This window comes from Sphaerodactylus townsendi, linkage group LG03 (assembly GCF_021028975.2).
Source record: "Sphaerodactylus townsendi isolate TG3544 linkage group LG03, MPM_Stown_v2.3, whole genome shotgun sequence".
In the NCBI taxonomy this organism is placed as follows: domain Eukaryota; kingdom Metazoa; phylum Chordata; class Lepidosauria; order Squamata; family Sphaerodactylidae; genus Sphaerodactylus; species Sphaerodactylus townsendi.
In genome coordinates this window covers 60,342,365-60,367,410 of record NC_059427.1, presented here as the reverse complement: position 1 = coordinate 60,367,410, position 25,046 = coordinate 60,342,365, and the positions used below count along the sequence as shown (strand labels likewise).

Here is a 25,046-nt window from a genome sequence, read left to right as displayed (position 1 = left end):
GAGGGTGGACTATGGCATTATGCCCTGCTGAGGTCCCACCACTCCCCAAACCCTGCCTTCTCCAGATATTTCTTAACCCAGAGTTGGTCACCTAGGTGGTGCCCATTTAAATGAAGTTCATTTATTGGCCATTAAAGTAGCAAAACTCCCCCAAATGATAGAAGTGTGTATGTGGTCGATTTCCCACTGGAAAAATGAAAGTGGATACAAACCGGTTTGGTTTGATTCGCGACCTTTTCAGCGCGGTTTCATGGTCCCCCACTGCAGCCTGTGGCGACGCAGCAGCCAGGCAGAATTCCCCACTGTTCGCAGATTTGCCGCGCGATCCGGTCAGGGACTTCCTGATTGGCTGCTGCGTTGTGCTGAGGCGGGAATTTTTTTTTTACACTTCGGATTCACTTTTGCGTGAGCATGCACAGAAGTACTGCACGCAGAAACGGGGAAACAGGCATTTAAAGCATTCACACAGGTGTCACCATTCACACAGAAAAGCATTACAAACCATTCCACATCACCACGTATTCACGTGGATTTCAGCTATGTGAAATAATTTTTAAAATTAAAATAAAGGGCTGCGCACGCATTGCACACAGCCCACTGCGCCCAGATTGGATGGGAGGCTCCACGTCACTCGCAAGGGCGGGTAGCTTGAATCAGGATTCCCCCCCACTTCCCCACCACTCCAGATTGACCACGTGTTTTTTGAAAAGGTCTACTTCGTTCCAGGTTCTAAAATAACACATGCGGGGGGGAGGGGGCGGGGAGTGACAGAAATGAGGTGAATGTGCATTTGGCGCTGGTGTAGTCGGGAGTTCTGCAGGAACCCTGGATATTTGGAGTGACGAGCACGCATCTAATTGTGAGTGGGGAATTGACCTATGGCTACAAGGATAGACTGTAGCAGAAGGGGAGTGAGTGGACACTGTCAATGACCATTTCTGCATCCATCTCTTCTATCTTCATTCTCTGTGTGCAGTGCAACCTGATAACTTACGCTTAGAGGACTGTACCCTTCGTTTGCTATACATACAAAGAGGTTGCCACAGATGTAGGCTAGTATAATTACTTCTAGTGTCACAAGGCTCTGATCAAAACAACAAGGAGTCATACGGCAGCTTTAGGACTAATGAGTTTATTGTGACATAAGCATTTAGGTGCCACAGTTCACTGCGGCAGAAAGCTCTGGCGACTCCAAAAAGCAGTGGTATCCCTTTATGCAGTTCTTAGTGGAATATACCCAAATGAAACAGTGAGGGGTTCAGAACACACTCTTTTATTCTCCTCTTCCTGTCAGATTTCACCTCCTGTCTGAGCAGATGAAATGGGTCCAGAGAATGTCAGATTTAGATGGATTAGGCACCCTTTTTTTGCTCATGGTCTCCCATCCTTACTTTCTGAAGATTTAACATCTATTAGTTATTCATTCACCATTTCACACTTTAAAACATGAAAATTAATTCCTTCTTGGCACTATGAACAGAAATGTTGCCAAATCTCCCACACAGTTCACCAATTTACTTGATAGCAGATAACACAATATCTAATTCTCAGAAAGTGTCATTAGCTGTTTTATCCAAGGAGTGATATATTGATTTTGTGCAGTATTGTTTTGGAAACATATTAAACCAATGTGGGCTAGGGAATCTAGTTGATCCAGATAAAATGCATATTTGCTTTCTTCTGCAATAATGTTGTTATTGCATCTTGACTGAGTTGGGAGACATTACAACTTGCTAATAAAAAGAGCTCATCATTCTTTCTGGTCTCCATTCATACCTACTTGCTTGCACATTTACTTCTGAAGTAGACCAGTTTAGGATTGCTCCTTATATCTGCTTTATTGCAAGGCAGACATTCTCTTTTAGTTGATAAGATCTGAAAACCAATTTACCCTTTGTAGAAAAAAGTTACTCTGAAAACTTTGTGGACACAGACAATGGTAAAATCTTGGTTTAGTGTTTGCTTTTATTTATTTATTTATGGGATTTCTATACCGCCCAATCCCCAAAGGGCTCTGGGCGGTGTACAACATGGATTCCACATACAGTATATAAACAAAACCCCATTAAATTAAAATGTAAGTTTAAAAGTTTAAATATTTAAAATGCAGCAGTAATTCAGTAAAATGGCGTCAGCAATACCCCAGATTAAACCCTCCCCCCAAAAGGGGGAACAAGACAATAACAAAAGTGGGTCCCCTAGATGACAGGGGGACTCCAAAAACCGGAGGAATATTGTAGAAGGGGCACCTAATCAGCTGCTGGGCACTCCAAAAGCCCGGTGGAACAACTCAGTCTTACAGGCCCTGCGGAATTCACCAAGATCCCGCAGGGCCCGGACAGCTGGAGGGAGTGTTCCACCAGGCAGGGGCCAAGGCTGAAAAGGCCCTGGGCCAAGTGGAGGCCAGCCGCATCATTGAAGGGCCAGGATCCACCAGTAAATTGAGGGGGCCAGGAACTACCAGTAAACGAGTAGGGACATATGGGGTAATGCGGTCCCCATATGCTATGACTGCTTTTGCCAAAGCAGTCATAGCAACTAATGAACAGCAGGCCTTGTTCAAACTCTGACCCAACAAAAACGCACTCCTATAATTTCTTTATTTTTCATTGTTTTTAATAATGAAATAAAGATGCAGTTACTGCTCATTTGTCAACCAAAAAATGTTAAGGAACAAAACCATGCATAACTTTGATAGTAAACTGAATATTTCAGGCAAATCCTCTGTTTAACAGCATGCCTTTTAAAGTAAACATATTGTTAAAAACATTTTCTTACATACACACAGCTTCTTTTCAGTCATATAGTGAAAATACTTGGCCTGTGGCAGCAGCTGCTCCTGAAACAACTTTAAAAAAAAATCTGCATAGCCAATCAGATCTCCAATGACCAATCAGAATCCCTGCTGGGCAAAAGCCCCATCTGGCTAAAAACAGCAGGCTTGTGCCAGAAAAGATGTCCGTAGACACCATGGCATTCATGAATACCACACTGGAGAACTCTGTTCTATCCTTTTTTTAAAAAAATAATCATAAATTTAAAATGCATTGTTACAAATGATAACACATGAGGCTTGTCTGTGTGTATTAATGCCCAGACTTACAACTTCCTACATTCAAACTGGAGTTTTGAAGTTTAAATAAGATCTAAATACCTTGTGTTATCCAGGTTAGTTGAGTCTTTGGCTTATGTAGTCCAATTTTTTTTTCTCATTTTCTTCCGTACTCCATGTACGATCTGTTGTGTATGAGCCAGCTTTGACAGCCAGTATGGTATAGTGGTTAAAAGTGGACTCTCATCTGGAGAACTGGGTTTGATTTCCCACTCCTTCACATGAGCGATGGTGTCTTATCCGGTGAACGGGATTTGTTTTCCTGCTCCTACACATGAAGCCTGCTGAGTGACCTTGAGCTAGTCACCATTCTTTCAGAACTCTTTCAGTTCCACCTACTCTGCAAGGTGTGTGTGCTGCTAGCAGGTGCTATCAAGGCAGACCGAAGTCAAGGCAGTCAACAAGTGAGGCATAGTCAAACAGTCCAGAATCAGGGCAGGTAGCAAGTAAAGGTGTGATCTGTTGTGGGGAGGGGAAGGGAAGGAGTTGTAAGCTGCTTTGAGACTCCTTGCAGTAGAGAAAAGCGAGATATAAATCCAACTCTGTTTCTTTGCCAACCCTGGTCTATCCTAACAAACTGTTGTTTCTGAGTGCTCAGGTGGAGAAAAGTCTCAACCTTATCCTTAGATTTGACAGAAGATGCCAGACTGGAATCTAGGGGCTGCACACACACTTCTTCACACAGCTTTCCACTGCTCTAGTAGAGCTAGCGTATCCATTGTGAATTGAAGAATAGTGTAGAGTGTGGCAATTTATTCTTGCAGTGACGTGAGCTCCTCTTGGTCAGTACTGGAATACATAGGTCCCTTGATTGTTGTTTTTTTCAAAATAAGTGAACAAAAGGCCTATCTTTATTGGGCAATAGTATTATTCAAATGGTATTTGGGTTTAGTGGCACCAGGCCAGGAAAAGTGTAGCACAAAAAGAATAAAATTAGGCTTTAAACTAGGCAAGGCCCTTAGTTCTAGAGGAAACTTTTCCAAAGAACGCTCATTTGATGATGCCACGTTCAGTACTATTTCAGTTTATCTGACACTATATGCTAGGGAGATCAAGTGAATGGTAGTTTTCTTTAAAGGCACAAGTTAGGCATTTAAAAAAAAGGGGGGGAGGCTTAACTGCAACTGTGTAACACTGCTATGGCTTAGAACAAGTCTGAGTGATTCATCCATGTTCCTTTCACATTTTTGACTATTTACAAAAAGAATCTAAACTCTCAGCAGCTCTTACCTAATGTCTTCCTCTCTCTTTCTCTCCCTTATGTAACCATGCATTTGCATACAAAGTAAAACAAGTCATGTTCCTTTGAATACTGTTCTGCTTCTTCAGCCTGCCTGTCATAGGGCCAAATGTCAGCTGCTGACTCATTTGGTGAGGCAATGCTGAAGGGGCATGTTACACTTGATCCAGTTTTCTACCAGCTCTCAATCAAAAAGGAACCATGTCTTAAAACCACTGTGTAGTCCTCAAGTTGGGCACAAGCTGCTGGGGAAGGGGTGAAGCTTTCAGAATGCCACCAAACTAAAACATGCACTATTGTTCTCTACTGACACTGCTGTGCTCCAGAAAAAAATTGAATGGTATTGTTTCCCAAAGAGCAATTAATAATCAAACCTTGGCTTTTGCAACCCAGAATGTGAAGATTTCCCCTGAGGTGGTGACCTGCTAACTTGGCAGACATCAAAGGCACAGAAAAGCATGTTCAAGAATGGTTACCATATTGCTGTCTCTCTCACCTTCTCTGAAAGGCAGTTTGGCACTTCCATTTTGGCTGAGTTTCCTTAATATCTGGAGGCCTTTTGTGCAAACAATTTTAATTGCCACTCTTGGGAAGGGACTAATGCCTCCAACAGAGCTCAAAAGAGGCAGGAAGAGATTTGCCCCTCTGTTAACTACTGGATGCCAATACTGCACTTTTGAACTGTGACTGGCACATTACTAATACAACAATGACTCATTATGGCTTTGCCAAATCAACCTCATCAGGTCAAGAAGGTTAAGTGAACCTGCCTACTACAATGTGATCATCTTGCAGATGCCCCAAAACTGCCAACTCAGCAGACAGAGACTCAGTCCTCTAGAAGACTATATTTTGATGGTGGAATAAGATAAGGCTGTAATGAAACTACCTCACACAGCTTGTTGGGAGGTGATCGAAGGAAGATGGGTAAGATATAAAAAAGGCCTGTGAAAGCCTGACAGGAAAAAATAAGAATGGGGGAGATCACCTCTTCTCCTTAAGAACATAAGAACAAGCCAGCTGGATCAGACCAGAGTCCATCTAGTCCAGCTCTCTGCTACTCGCAGTGGCCCACCAGGTGCCTTTGAGAGCTCACATGAAGGATGTGAAAGCAATGGCCTTCTGCGGCTGTTGCTCCCAAGCACCTGGTCTGAAAGTTCTCTTACTTAAGAGAACTTGAGATTTTGAAATCATTTGTGTTATTCCTGGCTTCCTCGCTGACTCCTTGGATTACAAGTCCCACGTATGTGTCAGGAAGTATCAAAGATGTGTAAACTTGGTTGCGATAGAGAAAACAGGAGCTCCACTTAGCATTCCTGCCTTTAAAAGATGGAATTTCAGTAAAGGAGGGCAGATCATAACTCCGGATGAAGGCAATAACTCAAATATAAAGTGGCCTAGAAGTTGACAAAGAGGTCTGAATGTTGACAGGAAACAGTTGCACATTCAGCTTTCAAAGGAGAAGATGGGCAAGAACACCTACATTTAGAAATGAGAGGAAATCCCATTACTGCTTTCACATAGTTGTTACAGATAGAACATATGATGTAACGCCTAGTTATTACTGCCTAGAATTTTCTTCAAGCTGTAAACAAATTATTTTATCTCCATTGTTACTACAGTAGGACTGGGTGTCACTGGGCATGTTGTGGGACTTAGCTTCCAAAACCTCTCCAACCCTTGATATGCCCTTTGCAGGAATATTAGGTTAGTAGAGCTCTCAACACACATAATGCAGCAAAGTTTATTTCTTTTATGTATGCTGCTATTTGGCATTATACTCCACTATTGTACTGCCCCTCCCCAAACCCCACCTTTCCCATGCTCTATTGCCAAATTTCCAAGAATTTACCAATTGGAATTGCTATCTCCTTAGATTTTGGGGGATCCTGAGGAGGGCAAAGTTTGTTGGAAGGAAGGGGCTTCATTGAGGTATGACGCCATGGAATCCACTTTCCAAAATGGTTATTTTTTTCCAGGGGAGCTGATCTTTTTGCCTGGAGAACAGTTACAATCCAGGAACTCTCCAGCCATCACCTGGGGGTTGGCAACCCTATTAGCAACCCAGAGCTAACTACTGAACTCAAAATCATTCTCCAATGAGCAATGCAGCCTGTGGAATTGCCAGTTAGCTTTACAATGACCCTACTCACAGACCTTTTCCATATGTGTAGTTTGCCCTTTAAGCATATTCTATGGATCCACAGAACATTCAGTCCGGAGTGCTGGCTAGGAATTTTCCTCACCAACTTCGTTTGGTGCATTCTTTCAGATTCAGGCCTAACAAGTGCCTCTGTAATCTTGAGGACTGACTACTGCAATGGATATTATTGATTGATTGATTGATTGATTGATTGATTTGATGTGATTTGGTAAGCCACCCTACCCCCAAAGGGCTCAGGGCGGTGCACAACAAACAACAATACAATAAAACAAATCGAATAACCCCAGTTAAAATACAAAGCCTTAAAACTATAAAACTACGGCAGCAGTAGTAGCCTTCAATAAATAATTTGATTAATAATAGAAGACATCTGGCACCCAACCCCAGTGATCGAACCCTGGGAAGGGAGGGGATTGGCAGATGGTCCAATAGATAGCCAGTGTGCAGGACAACACAGGACAACATAATGAGGAATGTGCCATTAAAACCATTCAAAGGTTTCTTGCTGCGTAGATTATACTGTTGGTATCCCACAATCTCTTTCTAGTCTGCCAAATTTTCTCTCTGGATCTCAGCATTTTATTCATGCTTCTTTCACACAGAGTGCTGCTTAGAGTAACTGTTTTACAAATCTTATTTCTGCTTCCTTGTAAGCCTCAACATTCTCCTTTTCCTAAATATTTGCTCAAAAGAAAGGTAAACTTAACTCAGAAAGCAGGACCAGAATGAGTTTGCTGAGAAACCAGGTCATAATGCCCAGGAAGGAAATTGCTTTTTTAAAAAAAAAAAAAATCTAACCCACTATTCTTGAACTTTCTCAATTTCTTTTCCTTCCCTTTATTCTCTTCTCCACAAAATCTTGGAGATATTAGACAATATTGAAGGCATTCACAACATGTAGTTAGCTCCCTCTAGTGGCTACTAAATACTATCTGTTGTTAAAAATCAACTTTCCCAGAAGTTAGTGACCTTGAAGAATTAGAGCAATTTTCTGTGCCAGAAAGGTCTCAGAATGTGCTGTTCTCTGAAACTTTCTTGTGTTTAGTGATATGTGATTTGGCTTCTGATGCACTTGTCTACAGTCTTCCCAAGAATCACAGCTGTAAAGCAAGTAACCAATTTATGTAATGTTTTCCTCTATCCCAAATTATTGGATAGTTTATGAATTCGTACCCGCTATCATTTGATTTTCATCAAAATAACTGAATGGGTAGTTTACTCTCATAGAGAAAGACTTACCCAAAGCCGTTCAAGATGCCTATGAAATTGTCTTAGATTAACAATGAAGGCATCAGATAAAAACATGAATTCAATCCAAACCAAATATATTTTGGGGATCCTGATCTGCTTGTAGATATAAAACCACTGGCTTCTGTTTTATTTATTTTCTTCAACATTTTATTAACATCCTTCTAAACTTACAAGGTCATAAAAACAATTAAAACTTGAAAACAATAAACAAAAGGAGCAATTGAATAATTAATAAAAGCAAAGTGCTATTAATAGTGGCTGTTAAAAGCGTAAGCAAACTGGAAAGCTTTTGTTTCACACCTAAAAGATAGCAAGGATGGTTCAAAGTGAATCTGAATAGGGAAGAAATTTTATAATGAAAGAGTCAAGTCAGAAATGGCTCTCAAACTGCTAACTGCAGTGCCTCAGAGGAGAGTATCAAATGACAATTTCTCAGTTCCACTTCTGATGTCTTGGTGGGTATATGGAAGATGCAAAGATTTAGTGTCTTCTTCCAACTTTTTCCCTATTTGAGGGTGAAAAGTGTTGGGATATTTTCCTTTACCACAGGACTCAACAGAACACTAACACATTGCCACAAACATTTATGAATTTAGGGGCTAAAGCTCCATTTTAATGTATAGTGGACTGAAATGAGTTGGCATTTCTTGCCAGAGAAGTTTCCAAAGAGGAAGTATATAGAAATGTTTTTCTGCAGAGAAAATACCTGATGCTATTAAACACTATTTTCCTTTATTTTCATTACATCCTAAGGTGCCTTTCCATTGACACAGTAGCACTTTTTTGGACAGAACCATTTTTCCGTATGCATAGGAAAGGCAGAGGTTTTTGTGGATTTCCATTCCTGCTGCAGATTTCAAATTTGCTGCCCACACTATGCTTTCTGATCCACTGACCTACATTAGCACAAAAGGCTGCAATGACAGTGCATAAGCAGGGAAGTTGCCTTTGTTTAGTGAAACTTTGCTTGTATGACTTAGGATATATGTCACTGCAAAACATTTGATTTCTTTACCATAACCAAACAGGAAGTAGAACCTTCTGGCCCAGACTTAAGGTTGGCAACTTCAGGCTTGAAATTCCTAGAAATTTAAGGGTAGAGCCAAGTTTGCGGAGGGAAGGAACTTCAGCAAGGTATGATGATATCAAGTCCACCTTCCAAAGCAGACATTTTTTGCAGAGAAACCTGTCCCAGGGAAATCAGGCCCAACTGGAGGTTGGCAACTTCAGACTGGTATAGATGAAATGCTGCCTAATTGCCTTGGCAGTGGACTTCTACTTCTTTTTCTGTCACCTCCTTTCACGTAATTAGTGTACAAATCAACTGTGGTTCACATCCCATGTGCTCTGATATGAACATCAACAGTAGTTGTAAACAGTAGTTTACAAATCTGCTTCCACTCACAGTTCATAATGAAGATGCTTCTAAGAAATAAGAAGTGCAGGAGGGGTAGACATGAAATGAGCTCCAGTAGCAAGTGGTGGTAGTGCTTTTAAAGATAATTATTTATTCAATTGATACATGTCACATCAAATATATTTTTGCTAGACTGCATGACCACAGACCATATGGTCTGCTTGGGTGCCCTCTGTCCCCACCCCATAGTGCTGTACATCTGACATATATTAATTTTTGTCTTGAAAAGATGGCAACTGCCTCTTACCATGGTTTCTTCCTTTTAACCGCATCTTTTTAAGTGTTTAAAGAGGTTGCAAGAGAAAAAAAACGACCTTGTTTTTCTGTTTTGACATCCCATCCCTTCTGCTACAGTGCTTCTCCACAAAACAAATGACAACTTTTAGTTGGATTACTGAAGGCTGATTTCTTCTTATCTTATTTCAAATCAAACAAGTAATTCTTATATTTGAACATATGCAACTGGAGATACAGATGCTTCCAGTGGAGTCTACAAAGAGATTACTGCTTGAGCTTTATTGACAAAAATGCTGCTGTTGCTTCAAGGATATCTTGCACATCTTTTCAGAGTCTATGCTTCAGTGTTCAATTATAATGTGAGGTAATCAACTCAGCAAAAACTACTGTCTAATATCAGTATTTGCTGCACTGTTTCCATATATGCCAGTTTCTTGGAAATCATACAAAAATCTAAAAGTCACCTTCCTGGCAGGAATCTCGAGTCAGGGAAACACCAGCAGGCTTTCTACTAGATCAAGGGTCTGCAACCTGCAGCTCGACAGAGATTCATGGACTACAATTCCCATCAGTCCCTGCCAGCATGGCCAATTGGACATGGGGGCAGGGGCTGATGGGATTTGTAGTCCATGAACATCTGGAGAGCCGCAGATTGCAGACCCCTGTACTAGATGCTAGGAAGTTGAAGACTTTGGCATGAGCAACAATGATCGTTGTGCTTCCAAGAGCAACAGCTTACAGCGCTGTCACCATTCTATATTTGAACAATGACAAGGCTGAACAACATGGCAATGATGTGACTGGGGTTGAGTGTAGTATGAAATACAGAAAGTACACGGGCCACCTCAGAAGTTTTCCCTGGCATAAGGGATAGGAGGGGTGGCATTCCATGAGATCTGGTTTCAAGCCAATCCTATTTCTGCTTCTGGTGTTCATCTTCCACTGCACTGCACTCACTCTCTAAAAAGTCAGTTGGGACAGGTGGCCTATATATATTAATTGCTCAAGGAATGACTGGGCTTAATTTGGTCGTATTTATGAAGAAGATATTCTTCTAGGGAACTCAAGAAGAGTGGTGTAGTGATTAAACATATATTACAACAACAGTCCCGTGAGACAGGCTAGGGTGTGAGAAAGAGACTTGCTCAAAGCTCCCTGCTTATCTAACTGGAGATTTTAACCCACATTTCCTGCACCTAAGCCATATAGTTCAATCACTACACCACTCTACTTTCTAGCACTGTACAATTATTAACTGGATTATGCTGTGTCTAAAATATAGATTATACTATATTTTCTGGGAAAGGCTGCTGCCATTTGCACTACAATAGATCCTTAGATATCTTTATGGGTAAAAAAGAAGCAGGGAGGGAAGCTTGGTTTTAGTTAGACCACTATGTATCTGGGAGGGGTTTTTAAGCTTTTCCCAAACCCCAAAACTCAGTCCCTATTTCCTGAGTTTCCATTTGCTCTGTTGAGGAAAAATATACAAGCAAGGCACAGGGAACTCCCTAAAGGAGCAAGGAATAGCTCTGGTGACTGCTTAATCTGGAAAATGGCATGGGCTGAACCTCTTTAACTCTCACAGTGGTCCTGATCCAAAGTGAGAGAACCAAATGTCTGCTACTTACGAACAAAAAACTGTTTGTGGCACCTATTCACCAATCCCCACAGTCCAGGAGTAATGCAAATCCAGTTGTTGCTACAGCTAGATTTAGATCTAACGCCCCCAGATTTTCAATGTATGAGCTTTCAAGAGGTTTGGCCTCGGCTGGCAACCCTGGTTGTAGAAATGGTTGCCAACCCTCCTGCTATGGCAGGAGGCCTCCCACTAATTGTTGCAATTGCAATGAAACACAGGAGATCCAACAAAGGAAATTTTCAAAACCTCAGTTGGTCTCTGCACCGCTAAAAGGCTTACCAGGTACCTGCTAAAGGTGAGCAAATTACTAGTAATTCTTTTTTACGCTGCTGACTCTCAACTATTTGATGGATGGATGCAGACTGGCAAATTGTGTGTGTGTGTGTGTGTGTGTGATCTTTGTTGAGATGCTATAATGTCACCTCCAGTATGACCCAAAAAACCCTCTAGCACTTGCCCAGAAACTCTGTACTGCTGGCACTTCTAGGTTGCACTGGAAGTGACATCATCATGAAGTCACCGCCTCCCCACCATTTCTCTTAGTAAGTTAGGTCTGGGTACAGTCTCAAAATGATAATAGGTAGTTCTATCAGTACCACAGAGTTTCCAGCAACTCCTACAGCTACTGAGCGTCACTTCCATGCCTCCCCCTCCATGTCTCAGCTTCTCAACCCTGTTTTTGTGGAAACTGGATTATCTTAAGAACATAAGAACAAGCCAGCTGGATCAGACCAAAGTCCATCTAGTCCAGCTCTCTGCTACTCGCAGTGGCCCACCAGGTGCCTTTGGGAGCTCTTCCTAAAATTTAGCTCTTCCTAAATTTCCATTCATCATACATAGCAGCACACATTGGTAAATCTAATGACAATCTAACATTCATATAATTTAATTGTAGTTCCAGTTTTCAAGTATCCTCTTTCCAAATCATCATTAACAAGTATTTTATCTAGTGATTTACAGTGTACCACATAAATGGGGGGGAAAGAGAGGGAGTGAACTTGAACACAGCCAAGCATACAAACTACTAGGCTTATCAGCTTGGTGAACATGGTTGGTTGTGATATTTCTACCAACAAGAGCTGTGAAGTTAAAATTACAGCTCTAGTTTGGAATGTATATTGCAATCAGCATTTCAAAATTACTTGTTGTGGCATGATGTTGTTCACTTGCCAAACTTTCACTCTAGTTGCCTGAGGAAGAGAGAATAATGCAGCTAATTTCATTGCCCTGGTTATTATGTTCAGTAAGCCTATTCAGGCATTCAATATCATGTACACTGTGAACACATAGAGGGGAATGGGGCTATTGCACTGAGCAGACCTCGATCACTCATACAAGCCTATGTGTGAAGACTTGCATGAGTGAAGGACTCAGTACAAATGTTCAGATCCAGGAGCAGGACCAGCTGAGACCATGCATCCCTCTGCAGTGCATTCAGTGTATATGACTTTGAACATCTGTGTAAAAAAAAAGGCTGTGCACGCCCCATGAACTGTACCACAGACTGACAACTATACCCACTAACTAAGGAGCAAGCACAGATAGATCAGGACTTATATAAATTCTTATTCCTGTTATGGGAAAGGATGATCTTTCCTGAAACTTTGCAGACATTTGTCACATAGTAAACGGGAAAAGAGTATTTTGACAGGTTTCTCATCAGGAATGGCTTTAATTGCAGGGTGGAGAATCCTGGGGGTGTGGCCATGCCTTTCCAAGCTCTACCCCCAGCCTCAGTGCTTATAAAAACAGCTCTCGGAGGCTGGGGACGGCAGTCTCTTCTGGCCTCCCCAGAGGGGAGGGCAGAAGGGACTGCCGGCTGCTGGCTGGGAGCCAGGAGCAAGGGAGGCGGCGGCAGGGGGGGGCAGCAGCGACCAGGCACCCTCGACCCTGCCCATGTCAATGATGATATGGGTGGGGTTGAGGGTGCTTGAAGACAAGGCAGCAGGACTTTCTGCTGCCTTGCCGTCTTCCTGGTCACATGGGGGGGGGCGATTTTGCACCCCCACGTGACCAGATTAGTGGTGCATACCACCGTGGCATAGCAGGGGAAGTGCTTATTCACAGGTATCCCTGCCCGCGTGCCAGCCTAAAGGGTGATGCTGGTGCTGCCGAGATGGGGATCCCATTCTCTGACAATAGCCAGGTCTACCTACAAGAAACTTCCAGGAATTTTTCTTTCTGTTCTCATGCTGTCAGCTTGCTTGCCACAGCAGCACATTTTCAGCTCCACAGCCAAAGAAGAATGTGCCCTCAACACGATACAGTAGCCCTGCTGAATGAATATTCATTTCCAGTCACAAGAGGACCCCTGATGACATAACCTCCCCTGATTATCTCAGCCCAGATACTCCCTTCTGTAGCTTTTTAGAGTGGACTGAAATGAGTTAGAGAGATCTAAGATTAATTATGGTCCTGGAGCTGGGGAAAGTTACCAAATACCCGCACTCCAAACAAGCTAGAACAGATATTGCAGGAAAAAAGAGCTAAGCAATCAATCCATCGCTTCTTTGTTGCAAATGCCCCACAAATTCTATATTTGCATTTGTAGGCAGGAACAGAATAATCAAACATCATTTTAGTTGGGTTAAAGTAATCTTTTCTTCTTATGAACCCTGAGAACTTGAGTTCTGTGAGTGTAGTTATAGCACTGCAAAAGAGAATTCTCTGCATCTTCACCAAACTAACAATTCCTAACTCACTTTAATTTTTTTTAAGAGTCAAACTTACTCAGCAGAAAAATGTCAAGCAAACTGCCACCATCCTGCTGTGCAAAGCAAAAATGTTGTTCATGAGAAACAAGCAGTCACTGCACTCAGAGCTGTAAAATAGCCATTACAAAATAACTGGGTTATGCCTGTTTCTAGCGTTTGAAAATGGGCATTCACCCACTGAATACAGATTTAGGAAATTCCACAGATGGGTGTGTTCATAGTATGAATAGTAAGAGAACACAAACCTACCCTTCAAATCAAGATAGCTGCCGAACAGCCAAGCAGGCAATAGCTCTAGTTCATCACACAGAAACCAGATCACTGGGGTTTTTTTCATTGACCCTGCTACAAATACTGCGCAAGGAAGCGGCACAGTCTGCCCCACATTCCATCCTTGCTCTTCACTTCCTAGTTTATCCCTATGCAAACTTGCATCTCATTAAAGATGTGTAAACTTTTCTTGAAGTGAACTACACAAAAGTCTCACAGCTTGCATCCTATACCTTATATATGAGTACTGACTTTTTTCAAACAAAAAGCACCATGCATTACAGTTGCTTTCTATACTGAACTTCTAAAACAATGAAATTGGAGAAAGGTTAGGTTAGCAGGGGTCCCCAATTACTACAGAATAAGGTATTGGTATCTCATTGGCTGCTTCAGATTAGCTAGTGTGTTCCTTTGATGTTATGGTCATGACAAGACAACCAGAGTTGCATCATATTTATTTATATACAACATTTTAAAAAGTATTTTAATAAAATTACAAGAAAGCAGCAAAGAGTTTAAGATTAGGTTTCATGTGGTAGCAATAACTAGAAGATATGTTCATTAGAATATAAAACCCAAAGGTTAAAAAGTTAGTTCGGTTTCTGAATTTGGGGGCTGGATCCAGCCAAAGAAAATTTGATCAAGGCCTGGACTAGTCACTTTGTCTCAACCTGACCCACCTTACAAGGTTGTTATGAGAGGAAATGGAAGAAGAAAAATATGTTATGTTTATCTGAACTCATCGTAGAAGTGCAAGATAAAAATGTGCTTGATAAACGAAATAATATAACTGGAGCGGTGTATGTGATCGAAACATGTGCATGTTATCACTGCAATATATTTATTTATTTATTTATTTATTTATTTATTTATTTATTAGGCTTTTATACCGCCCCATCCCCGGAGGGCTCTGGGCGGTGTACAGCAGATAAAGCAATAATACAGAATAATTAAAACATTAAAAGCAGCAACAGTTGGATAATAATTATCAAATAAGAATATAAGTGGGTCCAGCATCCTAATTTTAAAATTCCCTCTCCTCCCTCCCCCTAGAGGGAGGCATGGTGGCCTCGTTAGATGTCCGATGACCCAGATGTTGGGGTCGGGCGAGGGCCAAACGGGGGGGCACCAGATCAGCGGCCGGTACCTCCAAAGGCCCGGCGGAACAGCTCCGTCTTACAGGCCCTGCGGAACTCACCAAGGTCCCGCAGGGTGGACAGCTGGAGGAAGAGCGTTCCAGATACAAGGGAGCCTCAGATACAAGGGAGTAGTTTTTCAGAAACAACCATACTAATGCGGTAATATAAATGGGACCTTCTCCTAATTTGTTTCTGCATTTGAACAGAAGGAACCAGCATGCTGCTAATGTTTTAGAAGTAAATATATAAGAACAAAGTTGTAGCGTTCAAGAAGTAACAGAATCTTTGACATGTCTGTAGCTTTCAGTCTATTCTCAGCTCTACTTTTTTTAACCTCAAGCCATATACACTTTTTAATGATTCCGCTTCTAACCCCTCTGCTTGTGGCTTCTCATGCTGCTAAAATGAGAACGTGGCTATTTTTAGCATATAAAAGTATGCAAGGCACCACAGAACTCCTTTGCCGAGCTAATGGTCTTCACTAGTTTATTTAAATGCATACAAATTTCAAGTAACCAAGTTATTGTTATTCTATCTGAGTAAACTTGCTCATGATAGCATTTCCACCCTGTCTAAAAGTTATCTACATGACTCACTTCCTAAAATTGTATGCTATCCTTATACGGGCCTATATATATATTCAAGGAGATTGCTTTTCAAATATCTTCCTTTACAGTAAGGATCCAGCAGCTTACAACATTCTTCCCTTCATCTTTGCTAAAGCCAATTACCCACGAGGTTTCCTAAATTGTTTTTGAAATTAGCTTGCCAGTTGATTTAAGTTGACTGGTCTCAGTCAAAAAACAAATAAATGCAAAATAATTGTGGCTCCATTCAAGATTTCACTTTAAGTATGGCACTACCCAAATAGACAAACGCTAATAATTTCATACACATACCTCCCCCAAAACTGAAGTAAAGAACATGGGTAACAGTTCTCAAACTGGCTAAGGCCATGAATCTTCTGCAGATGGATTGAGGCTGGGAAGGAGCTCTGGGAGCAAAATTTGAGGGTGCCTCTGCATGAGCAAAATGGCCAAGGAAGAATAGGGTGTAGCTCCATAATATTAGTTAGAACTACTAAATTACAAAAAAAATTAGAATAATATTAGTTAGAACTACTACATTACAAAAAACAACAACACACGAACTCGTTCAGGGTTAACTGTTGTGAGATTTCTGCATGAAGTTGTGTGTGAGGAAAGTAGCATGGAGTTACCCGAAAAGTAAATTTTACAAGTGTAAGACTACTTCCCCCGCCCCCAGTATGTCAACCAAAAAAAGTGTTATATTCACATACTTATGTCCTGCAAAAACATTTTTTCTTGTATAACATTGTAGGGGGTTGCTTTATCATGTGTCGCCATCCTTTCGAGTAAATACGGGTACCAGTTTAAGAAGTGCACACTGTGCACCAAAAACAAAACAAAACACCAGGCTGCCGAGACACGGGAAACTTCCTCGTCTAGGGACCTCGCATTACGTTTACAAACAAATCAATAATGTTACATTGTGCAACGGTGCATGGCTGGCTACATTCAACAGGGCTTAAATTCAGGACATGCAACTATATTCAAAATGTAGGACACCTCGCAGAAGTCAACACGCCGGCTTCTATTTTTCAGTAAGCTGTGGGAGGCTTCAACCCACTGACAGACGGGCTTTCGACAACACCACCCCTCTCAGCAGCGCGCCTCGCCCAGTCCAGCTGCGTCAACACACCGAGGGAGGAGGCAGTATTGCGCACGCGCCAGAGCGAAAGCGCCCCTCCCTTGAGGGAAGTCTGGACGTGACGAAAGAAAGCGAGCAGGAAGATCAGCCTTGGCGCTCTCTCTTTCCCTCTTAACTCCTCCCACTTTCCTCGTAAAGCCCCTCTTCCTTGTTCAAGAGCGGCCGGAAAAACGCCAGAGATTCCGGTAGGCGGACTCCTCCCCCCTTTCCGCGGTGTTGATTGGCCCTTTCCATTCTGTCGTCGACAGGTCACGCGGAAGAGCCGGCGGCCTACCATTGGCCGCGACATCCGAGTAGGGAGCCGTGCGCAGATCGGCAGGGAGGGCGCTCGGGGTCGTGTGCAAACCGCGTGTGGCGCAGCCAGCAGGGACTCAACGGTAGCAGGAGTGACGCGTGAGAGGCCAGTCTCAAGTCTCGCGCGCGCCCGCGTGCTTGCGTACGTAGGTAGGGAGGAGAAGGGCGAGAGGAGAGTCCCGGCCTCGGCGGAACCGAGAGAGGTAAGGAGCGGAGGACGAGCAAGAAGGCCGAGCGCGGGGAAGAAGACTTACGGGGTGGAAGGCGCTCTCTGACGGAGGCGAGCTACAGGAGGAGGGCGCTGCCTTGCTGCGGCCTACTGCGCGGGAAAAAAATATTTTCTGCCTCGTCCATCGGAGGCCGGGAAAAAGGGTCTGAAAGGTAGCCGCTGCGTCCCCTCCTCTCCCCCCCCCCCCCGGTGAGAGGGCGCAGGTGGCGGAGATGGGAGGGGGAGCTCCTCGTTTCTCCTCCCCTCCCTTGTTCCCTCCTTGGAGGCGTCCTGAAAATCGTATTTTGGGGACTAGGAAGGGGTTATGGTGATGGTGAAATCGCAGTGGGGAAGGCCAGGAGAGGCCTCGGTTTTCCCGCCCACTGTTGAGGGGGAAGCAGGCCCTGCAAGGTGGCTTGTTTGTTACTTACTCTTTACTGTCAGAGTAAAAAAACTGCGTGCGGTGTCGTTTTGTACTTTAGTAGGGACTGGGGTGGGGGAGGAGGCGGCGGCTCTCCTGGCCAGATCAGTGGCGCCGCTGCCCGCCCGCGCATTCCCCACGTGCTTGGCAGAGGAACTCTGGAGCTGGGCTGAGGGCGCTGCTGCCTTCGCCTTTCACTTCCTTTTTTGAAAGGGGTTTTTTTTTTTTTTGGCGGATCAGTTGTGATTCCGGCTTGGAGTTTAACGATGCTGGGAGTTGCTTTACCGTTTGCTGTTTGTCTTACGCGATCATAGAGCTGTAGTCCCGAAGAAAGGGAGGGAGAGGTGCAGAGCGATGTTATCGGTGTTTACTAGGAAGAAAGGTTTTTGACTTCAGTCGTTTATTCCCAAGACATGCCCTCTAAGGAGTGGGTGGTCGTTTTTTTAATTCTTAAAAGCATTGTCAGGGTTCTTTTGCAATATAAGTTGAAACTTAAGTATAGCCCAGTTTTCTCATTAAGATTCAAGGTATTGCAGTTGGCTAGGGTTACAAGAATCCGAAGTAAAGCATAACAAACTAGATGTGGCAGGTTAAGCAGTGCAGACAATGGCAAGTCATAGGTGAAAGTGAAAATTCTAGTGTGGAGAAGTAAGGACTTCATTGTGATTGCCATATTTTTGGCAAATGTGGTATTTAAATAAAGAAGGATTTGAAAGATTGTGACAAAGCTGAAAATTTACAAGTTTTTTTTTATTTTAAGGAACAACAAATGTAGAATTGTTGAAGTCTTTAGATGTGTGCTGAAACCATTGGTGCTCTGTCGATTATTACATGAGGTCTTGCAGGTTGGAAAAGTTTACCTTATCGGCTGGTGACTACCATTGGGAAGGTCGTATCTGAATAACTAGAATGCCATGAATCATGACTTAGGAGTGTGTGTATTGATCTTGGTTATGAGTTACTCAAAATTCCTATCTGACAGAGCAGTTCCATCCCACAAAGTTTATGCCATGACAAACTATTTGTGGTGCGCTCATGGACACTTTGTAATGTACAATATTTATCCTTTAGAAATTTGACAGCACTTAGTAAATACATGGACGAATTATAATAAAAGTGGATAATGAAAGCCTAACAGTAATTTGTAGAAAAAGTTTGGTTTAGGTAGTAGTAATCTCAAATTGAGGAATGTGTTAGTTAAGCATCTTTGCAGTTTTTGAAAAAAGTTAGGGAGTGAATATGAGAATACAGGGAAAGCATTTCCATATTGCAAGTACAGCATGTATTTGAAAGAAAGGAATGTATGTTAGTGGTGGTTGAAGACAATGATCATTGTTGTTTCCTATAGGAAACCTGAAATTTTATACCGCCAGTTGTGTCGCAATGAAGACTCCTGGCACTTTTGAAACTGTCATCTATGGGTGGGTAACTTGGTTACTCCAAGCCTACCTTTGTAAAGAATGGTGATAAGTGTTGATGCAATATAAGTCTGGATGATTAGATCAGATTAAAGCCAAACTGATTACTTCCGGTGGTGGTGATTACCATGTTTGACTTGCCAGATGTCCTAGGTAACTTTTGTGTTCGGGTTTCATAGGCAGGCACCTATTAAAATGTTTCTTTATTATGTTTATGCTGTGCTGTTGTGTGAGATGCTTGATTCTGTTTTATCCAAGGGACTGTTGCTAGTTTGCTAGGTCCTGACTGGGATTTAAAAATATTTTTTGCGTTAAATCTTAAGATTACTGTAGCGTCTGGCCTTTAAAAAAACTTGGTGTAATGTTCCTTTGACAGTTCACAAAAGGAAACAACATGTCATGACAGCTGAATAAAACATCTCTGACCTCATTAACTCCAATAATGCTGATTCTTTAATTTTAATATTAGCAGTTAAGTGAAAGAACTGTCAATTTGACGAAATGGGCCATGATTACATAGATAAACATTGAGGGTCGTAAGGTGCCACCAAGTCTCAGCCAACTGAGTATAAAGAGATCAGTTGTGAAGTCCAAAAATTCTTCTATTAGGAAATAATCCTTTCTGGTGCTGTATTTTATACCTCAGGTATTTGGGGTTGGATGTGAAGAAGAGTGAGAGGAAGATTGTGTTCAGAGGTCCACAGATACATTTGTGCCTTTCCCCTGTATGCGTTAATGTTTTTTGGAGACATTTTGAGAATATCTGAAATAAATGAAATCCTGTTGCCCATATCAAAAGACTTTGGATCAGTAGGATTAGAGCTGACCACAAATAATAGACAGCTACCAAGGCCAACCAAAACATGTCTTTGTCTGAGAACATGTACCCCTTAGAGTAATATGCAATGGCTTTCCAAGACTGCCACTGGAATGTTATATAATAGTAGTTGTTGTGGATATTATTCATGTACTATTTCATATTATGCACTAAGAACAGTTTTATCCCCCATTGTTTGTGAGTGCCTATGGTGGCTTGCAACTTTAAAATAAAATGTTTGTTTATTGGCTCCCTGCTTCATTAGCCCAAATGAGGAAGTGCTGTTGGAAGGTTCAAAGGAATGGAAAGGCAATAGGCTATAGTTGGAGGATGTCATCATTCACCTGCCAAGCTCCTTTTATGCAGCCACAATATTTGGAAAGACTTTAAAAGGTTGTCCAGTTATGCAGGCTTAAGTATCTTTGACATCAATTGTGAGTAGATGAGCATTTGCCTGTGTCAATAGAAATATATGTGATTGAATGTATAGGTTTTAAAACAAGTATAGAGGGAAAACTATTCTGTCTGTTAACATGTCTTAAGAAAGAACTTGAGAAGACAGCAACCAGGAAAGAGAAACTTGAGCCAGGAGCACTTGGAGATGAGGAAAAAATGGTGTCGGGAATCTGGAAGGCAACAGATGGGAGGAATGGGTGAAGCAGGGAGCTTAACATAAGAAATGGAGAGGGCGAAGGAAGGTAACAGCAGAGAAATTGGTTGTATTTTTTGGTATACTCTTTTCCTATGCATATTCCCTGTAAATTAATGTCAGCTCCTCCCTCTGGCCTGCCCTTGATAGGGCGGTGGTGGTGATGGCCCTGTGATGCTGGTGCAAGGTCCAGCACCGGGGGAGGGCAGCCAAGCCCACACAGCAGCAGGATTTTCTTCTGCCTGGCGTGTCTCAGAAAGGGCATTCCTGTCGGTGGAAGCCCACACTGCTCCATCTGACGATTTCAGCCCCCACCCCCCATTGAGCTCACAGTGTGTTCTACTGATGTAGTAGATCAATGCAAAGAACTAGCACATTCTTTTCATTTTATTGTTTTGACACTAAATTGCAGGAAACCATAGCCTTGATATAGTAAATTTGTCTTTGTTAATCACAATTAGAAAATAATGTCTGTGCATAGAGAAATCTGGGAAATCCATTTACCTAGTCAGAGGGAAGCCATTAAGGTTGTATTTTAAGTAAGTAGAAGAATCACTTGATAGATTAATCCATTCTCTGGTACTAAATGCACTTTATGCATCTTGGTTTATGTATTTTGATTTTAAACCTTCAAGAAATTTCAACCCTTTGGCTAGCAGAAATAGCTAATAAATTTCATAAAGACTTGCGTTTCTAGTGAAAGACTTATTTCTAATAGCATTTGGATGTATTCAGAGGTTTTAGTCATAAAGGCTGGAAATCTTAATTGAAGTGTGTGAGACAATTTATTCATGTGTTGTCCTTGAGATATTGTAGCAGTTGCGTTCAAACTACATGTGACATCAGTAGTCTCATTTATTTAAAAGCTGGGTCTTTATCAAACATGTTTCAAATGGTTGGGATTCAAGAGGAGATTCTCACAAACCAAGGGCCGCTTGAATAATTTCATAGGTTTCCCCCAAATACTTTATTCCATTTGACTTGCTTCCAGTGTCCAAAAAGACATGGGAAAGGGGGTGTGAACAATTAGTAAAAAGCTATGGCTGAAGAAGGTTTGGCACCCCTTTAATTCTGAAAATCAGTTCCCGCAACTTGCTTCATACATGATGATTTAAAACATGGATCCGTCTAAGTTGGTTGATGCTGAATTTGAAACTTACATCAGTTGGTGGATTCCTAAAGAAAAATAAGGCCAGGTTGAATTTGGGCAGTGAACATGAGGGGCTGGGAAAACAGGTGATTGGTGTAAACTTGTGAAACCTTAACATAGACACTTCAAACCATAACTAATCTTATCTCATTCTTAGAAAACCTAACTGCAGCTATGAGCAGCAACGAGTGCTTCAAGTGTGGACGTACTGGCCACTGGGCTCGGGAATGCCCCACTGGAATTGGCCGTGGCCGTGGAATGCGAAGCCGTGGTAGAGGTAGTTTTTTACCTTCACAAGATGCTTAATTGTATATAGGATTTTAAAGTGGAATATTTAAACATCTCCCATAAGTTGTAAGAACTTCCAGTTTTCAACATTTAAAGAAAAAAAGACTAAATTCAAGTGCTATATTTCAGTGCATGTTGTATTTTCATTTCTAAATGCTGTTTCTGTTTGTAAACAGGCTTCCAGTTCATGTCTTCATCACTTCCAGACATCTGTTACCGCTGTGGTGAGTCTGGTCATCTTGCCAAGGATTGTGATCTTCAGGAGGATGGTAAGTATCACTAAATTTTGGAAAGATCAAAACATATAAGTGAATCACTTAACAATATTAGTCAGTGGGTTAAATGCACATTGTATTTAACTCCACCAAGGTTTATAGTCTTGTATCTAACTCTATCAAGGTTTTATAGTCTTGTTTGCTTTCTTTCTCTTATTGTGGAAGCCTGCTATAACTGCGGTAGAGGTGGCCATATTGCTAAGGACTGCAAGGAACCCAAGAGAGAGCGAGAGCAGTGCTGTTACAACTGTGGCAAACCTGGCCACTTGGCTCGTGACTGTGACCATGCTGATGAGCAGAAGTGCTATTCTTGTGGGGAATTTGGACACATTCAGAAGGACTGCACCAAAGTTAAATGCTATAGGTAAGAACCTGCATTACAGCTACAAAAGTGAACTTTAATTACTGTAAGTTAACTTTTAAATGAATAATTCCAAAATTATTTTACATTTAAAAGTTTTGAAGGTTGTTTAAACGTTTTTCATTCTGATTATTTACAATGAAATTATGAGGGTAAAATGGAAGAGGAAAACTGTCTATGCTCCTTGAGCTCAGAGAAAATCAGGATAGTAAGTGGTAGAAAGTTCAGGATGGTAGGTGATAGAAAGTGCTGGCATTTTGCCATTGTGACTGCTTATATCTGGGAGGTAGCTAATCTCAGGAGATTGTTTTTTTAGACGTGTGTAATCTTGTGTCTTTCCCTTGCCAGTGGCTAGTGTGCGTGACTACTTGTTAAATCTCATTTAAGAAACTTCCTAAACAATTTTACTGTGTTCCTTGCTTCTTTGTGCGTATGGCCTGCATTTCCTGAACAGTCTCAGTGGTGTTCTAGGATTGGAAATACTCAACATGGCACGAAAGGAGTTTTATCTGCAGTTTCTAAAAAAGAAAAGAAAGGCAGCATTTCTTAAGTTGTACTTGGCTTATGTGATTTAATGTCTGTTTTGTCTAATTTCAGGTGTGGTGAAACTGGCCACGTAGCCATCAACTGCAGCAAGACTAGTGAAGTCAACTGCTATCGTTGTGGCGAGTCAGGACACCTTGCACGGGAATGCACAATTGAGGCTACAGCTTAACTGTTTTCCTTTGTCGCCCCTCCTTTTTCTGATTGATGGTTGTATTATTTTTCTCTGAATCCTCTTCACTGGCCAACGGTTGGCAGATAGAGGCTACTCCCAGGCCAGTGAGCTTTACTTGCCGTGTAAAAGGAGGAAAGGGGTGGAAAAATCGACTTTCTGCATTTAACTACAAAAATGTTTATGTTTAGTTTGGTAGAGGTGTTATGTATAATGCTTTGTTAAAGAACCCCCTTTCCGTGCCACTGGTGAATAGGGATGGATGAGTGGAACGAGTCAAGTCAGACCAGCAAAGCCTCCCTGGGTTCCATGGAAGTGATCAAATGCAGGAGGGAAACTGGAAGTGTCTGAACTTCACAGTATTACGTTATTATTACAATAATGGCCTTGGATTGTCTGACCTCAGTAGCAGTATAATGACATCAAGTAATATCTGTATGGGGCCTTAACTAGAGCAAGTAGCTAAGTGGATAAACAAAACAATACACATGCCTGTTACTGGCCATGAGAGTGAGGGAGAAATCGAGAATTGAAGTAACGGTAATACAATAAGTGAGTGTCTAATATAAGGTATCAAGGTAATGGGAAACGTTGAATAAATACTTCAAAATAAATCAAAACCCAGAACATCATTGCTTAGAGCATACACAATTTGGAGTTATTCAGGACTTGAAAAGAAATGCATTTTCACAGAAATCAAGATGTTATTTTTGTATACTATATCACTTAGACAACTGTTGAGTTTCATTTGCTTGTAATCAGTTTTTAAAGTCAGATGGTAAAAGCAATTGAAGTCCTAGAATATAGAAATGTAATTTTAAACTATCAATAAAGCTGGAGGAGGAAGGGGATTTTTGGCTGAAGTATTTTTTGTTTGGGGCTTATTTTTCAGGTACCGAGTGCAAAATACCATATAGAAACAGGTAGATGTGGAAAAATAAAAGCTGAACATTTGGATTCTATTGTACCACAGATGTATTATACAAAATTAATTCCTGTATAATTTGAACTGTAGAATTATCAAATACATCACTTCAGCAGCATTATTTGCTTTTTTCTTCTCCATAGCCTTAGTGCGGAATAAATGACAAAAAGCTGTTTCATAGGTACTTTCTCCATGTATAGGACAGACTCCTGAGAAGACTGAGGTAAATGAACCAGACTGTGTTGATATTTTCTAATCTTTCACTACCATCCCGGCAACTGGGAAGAAATTACTAAGAGCTGATATCACACACTGTTGTCTTACAGTAACTGAGGCAGCATGTCGTTTCGGCGAGTGAGAGAAGCAGGGGGCAACTCTGCCATCCTGTTTTCTCCCAAGCCCTTTTATTGACAGTTACAGGTGGAAAATCAAACAGGGCATGCAGGTGGGGGGAACGCAATACAATGGAGAGAGCAAAGAGCACGGGGGTTAAAGTAGAGAATTAAGTATTTGCACGTACACATATTGGGGCCAGAGAGTCTGCAATGTCAGCAGTTTTCTTCGAAAACACCTTTGGGAAGGAAAGGTCAGTTGCACGTGAGAGGCCT

The 25,046-nt window shown here is 41.8% G+C and overlaps 1 protein-coding gene across 3 annotated transcripts; it reads left to right on the top strand.

Moving 5' to 3' along the window:
- The first annotated feature begins 17,216 nt into the window (after positions 1–17,216).
- On the top strand, positions 17,217–24,364 carry LOC125428491 (CCHC-type zinc finger nucleic acid binding protein). 3 transcript variants are annotated; one of them, XM_048488654.1, is made up of 5 exons: positions 17,217–17,414; positions 22,032–22,151; positions 22,339–22,431; positions 22,603–22,801; positions 23,396–24,364. In XM_048488654.1, exons 2-5 carry the CDS (start codon positions 22,049–22,051, stop codon positions 23,511–23,513), a joined length of 513 nt encoding a protein of 170 aa, XP_048344611.1. In that variant the 5' UTR covers positions 17,217–17,414; positions 22,032–22,048; the 3' UTR covers positions 23,514–24,364. The 3 variants fall into 3 exon arrangements, with proteins under 3 accessions (XP_048344611.1, XP_048344610.1, XP_048344609.1); XM_048488653.1 differs by having other exon boundaries at positions 17,217–17,592; positions 22,600–22,801; XM_048488652.1 differs by having other exon boundaries at positions 17,218–17,414; positions 22,600–22,801.
- The last annotated feature ends 682 nt before the right edge of the window (positions 24,365–25,046 follow it).

Coding starts and splice junctions, on each gene's coding strand:
- LOC125428491 (XM_048488653.1), top strand. CDS start 22,049: ATGAGCAGCAACGAGTGCTTCAAGTGTGGACGTACTGGCCACTGGGCT. Junction 22,432..22,599: donor TTGTGATCTTCAGGAGGATG/GTAAGTATCACT, acceptor CTCTTATTGTGG/AAGCCTGCTATAACTGCGGT. Junction 22,802..23,395: donor ACCAAAGTTAAATGCTATAG/GTAAGAACCTGC, acceptor GTCTAATTTCAG/GTGTGGTGAAACTGGCCACG.